The sequence below is a fragment of the Egretta garzetta genome, unplaced genomic scaffold (assembly GCF_000687185.1).
Source record: "Egretta garzetta isolate BGI_Z169 unplaced genomic scaffold, ASM68718v1 scaffold287, whole genome shotgun sequence".
NCBI classification, from domain to species: domain Eukaryota; kingdom Metazoa; phylum Chordata; class Aves; order Pelecaniformes; family Ardeidae; genus Egretta; species Egretta garzetta.
In genome coordinates this window covers 868,349-870,846 of record NW_009260435.1, presented here as the reverse complement: position 1 = coordinate 870,846, position 2,498 = coordinate 868,349, and the positions used below count along the sequence as shown (strand labels likewise).

Sequence of the window (2,498 nt, the reverse complement as noted above, 5' to 3'; positions counted from 1 at the left end):
CCCGAGGTTACGCAACCGCCACTAAACCCTCGCTGTGACAGGGCAGCACAATTTGGGATTTGAGGGCTTTAGCCGCTAAACCCCCCTGCCCAGCTCAGGGGGATGGCGGATGGCCACTGCCACCCAGCCAGGTTGTCCCCGGGAATGGGCTAAACTGCAGCCGGGGGTCCCCAGTCCCCTGTGTCCCTTCCAGGGGGGGCTCAGCTTGCGGCCCCTGGGGTGTCACCGCCATCCGTGGCCCAGGTGGATGCATCCCAGGGGACGGACGCTGGCAGCAGGTCCCTGCTGAGGGCTGGCGGCACTGACACCAGTGGATCCAGGAGCTGGGGGTCACCCCTCCATCATCCCTGCCTGCTGCGTGGCTCCAGCCCCGCTGCCCATGGCATCACTCCATCATCCTCCTCACACCCCCCTTCCACCCCCCCAGCCTGCAGCATTGCTCACCCCCCCCTGCCTGCACCATTGCTCAACCTCTCCTGCCTGCAGCACCCCTCCACCCCTGGGACCCCCAGCCTCCCCTGGGGTGCCCCATCCCACCCCACAGCCCTCCATCCTGCGGCAGACCCCCTGCCCTGACCCAGATCTCTGACAGCCGCCATCTGCGGCAGCGGCCGCCCTCCTCCCTCGGCAGAATTATGACGCTGGGCTAATGCGGCAGGAGCAAGCTGTCACCTTGCTCTGCCCATCCCTTGCCCATGGCTTAGGTGCCTTCAGACCTTTCAGCAGAGCTTTGCCCATGGGTGAAGCAACCCCCGGTGCCCAATCTGGGGGTGCTGGGGGCACCTGCATCCCAGGGTGCCAGCCCACCCATGGCCGACGCAGAGACCCTGGGCGCCTGGTGCCGGGGGACAACAGGGAGCAGCCAGCATGGTGATACACGCTGAGTCGGCTAATTTGCCTGTCCCCTCCTTGCTATCGGGTAAAAGCCAGCTCTGGAGCAGGGATTTGGGAGGGGGATTAGCTGGGCCAACCATCTGTTGCTGGCCAATCATCAGCATGCCCCGGAAAGCCAATAATTACAAAAATATGGTTTCCCACCCCGTTTCTCCATTACACCGAGCTGGGTGATGTCCCTACAGTGGGGTCCCCACAGAGCAGCACCCTGTCCTCCTCCCAGGGCTGACCACCCCATGAACACCCAACCCCAGCTCCCGGGGGGGCTCGACCTGGCTGGTTTTTGGGGAGCACCCCAAGTGGGCCTGACTGCACGGCCAAGGGGCTGAGGGGCGGCGGGGTGGGGGTGAAGGAGCAAACGTTAAAGCCTGCGGTGGGGTTGTGACTCAGCTCGGTGACAGATGCTGGGGCAGATGCCATGGGATTACCCAGCCTAAAACCAGGGGATCTGCCCCCCTTTCCCCCCCCCCACCAGCAGGCAGAGAGCATTTAATTACTAATTTACTGATTACCCAAAGATGCGGGTGACGGCCTAACCTGTGGCTGGGAGCAGCCCAAAGGCTCCAGCCACCCTAATCCCATGGGCCGCGGGGAGCTGACAGCTGTACCCTGGCCAGGGGCAGCTCAGCTGGGGACATCGTGTGACCCAGTGAGGCACCGCTGCTCTGGCAGCCCCCCTACTGCGATGGCACAGGGCGGTGGGAAATGTGGGGGGACACTGGGGACAAAGAGGTGGTGAGGGGACCAAGAGGAGACAATGGGGACCAAGGGGAGATGGTGGGGACCAGGTGGGGACAGTGGGGATCAGCAGAGGGTAGTGGGGATCAGGAGGGAATGGTGGGTACTAGGAGACAACAGGGATCAAGGGGAGTACGATAAGGTTCAGGAGGGGATGATGGTGACCAGGAGGAGGTGATGGGGACTGGGAGGGGACGATGAGGATCAGGAAGGGGCAATGGGAACCTGGATGTTTTGATGGTGACCAGGAGACAATGATGGATGGTGGAGAGCAGGAGGTGATGGCAGGGACCAGGAGGGGATGATGGAGACAGGGACAGGGCAGTAGGGACTGCATGGGGATGATGGAGACGAGGAGGGTGTGATGGGGATCAGGAGGGGACAGTGGGATGCCGTAGGGCTAGACGGGGATCACGAGGGTATAGTGAGGACTGAGGTGGGATGATGGGGACTGGGAGGGAAAATGGGGATCAGGAGGGAGGGAGGCTAGGGACTGGGAGGGGACGACAGGGACCAGAAGGGGACAATGGTGACAAAGAGGAGCCAAGGGAACCTAGAGAGAGATGATGGGGACCAGGAGATGGTGATGGAGCCCAGGAGTGGCTAGTAAAGACCAGGAGGGGATGGTGATCAGGAGGAGACACTGGGGACCGGAAGGGGATGGTGAGAACTGGAGGGTACATCAGCACAGGACAATAGGGACCAGGGCAGGATGGTGGGGATCAGGAGGGGACAAGAGCAACCAGAAGAAGACATGAAGGTCTGGGAGGATACAAGATGGCTGTGGGAGTGGAGGTGGCTGGGAAGGGTTAACGCAGCTGCCCAGCGCTGAGCCGAGTCCAGGCCAGGCTCCGGTTTCAGCTGTA

General features: G+C 62.3%; 1 protein-coding gene across 1 annotated transcript in view; it reads right to left on the bottom strand.

The window, feature by feature from the left end:
• NR2E3 (nuclear receptor subfamily 2 group E member 3) overlaps positions 1 to 342 on the bottom strand; it is a 6,498-nt gene extending 6,156 nt beyond the window's left edge. The window contains 1 exon segment of the mRNA XM_009643768.1: positions 264 to 342. Within this exon segment, the coding sequence (XP_009642063.1) occupies positions 264 to 342 (79 nt within the window).
• Positions 343 to 2,498: the final 2,156 nt, after the last annotated feature.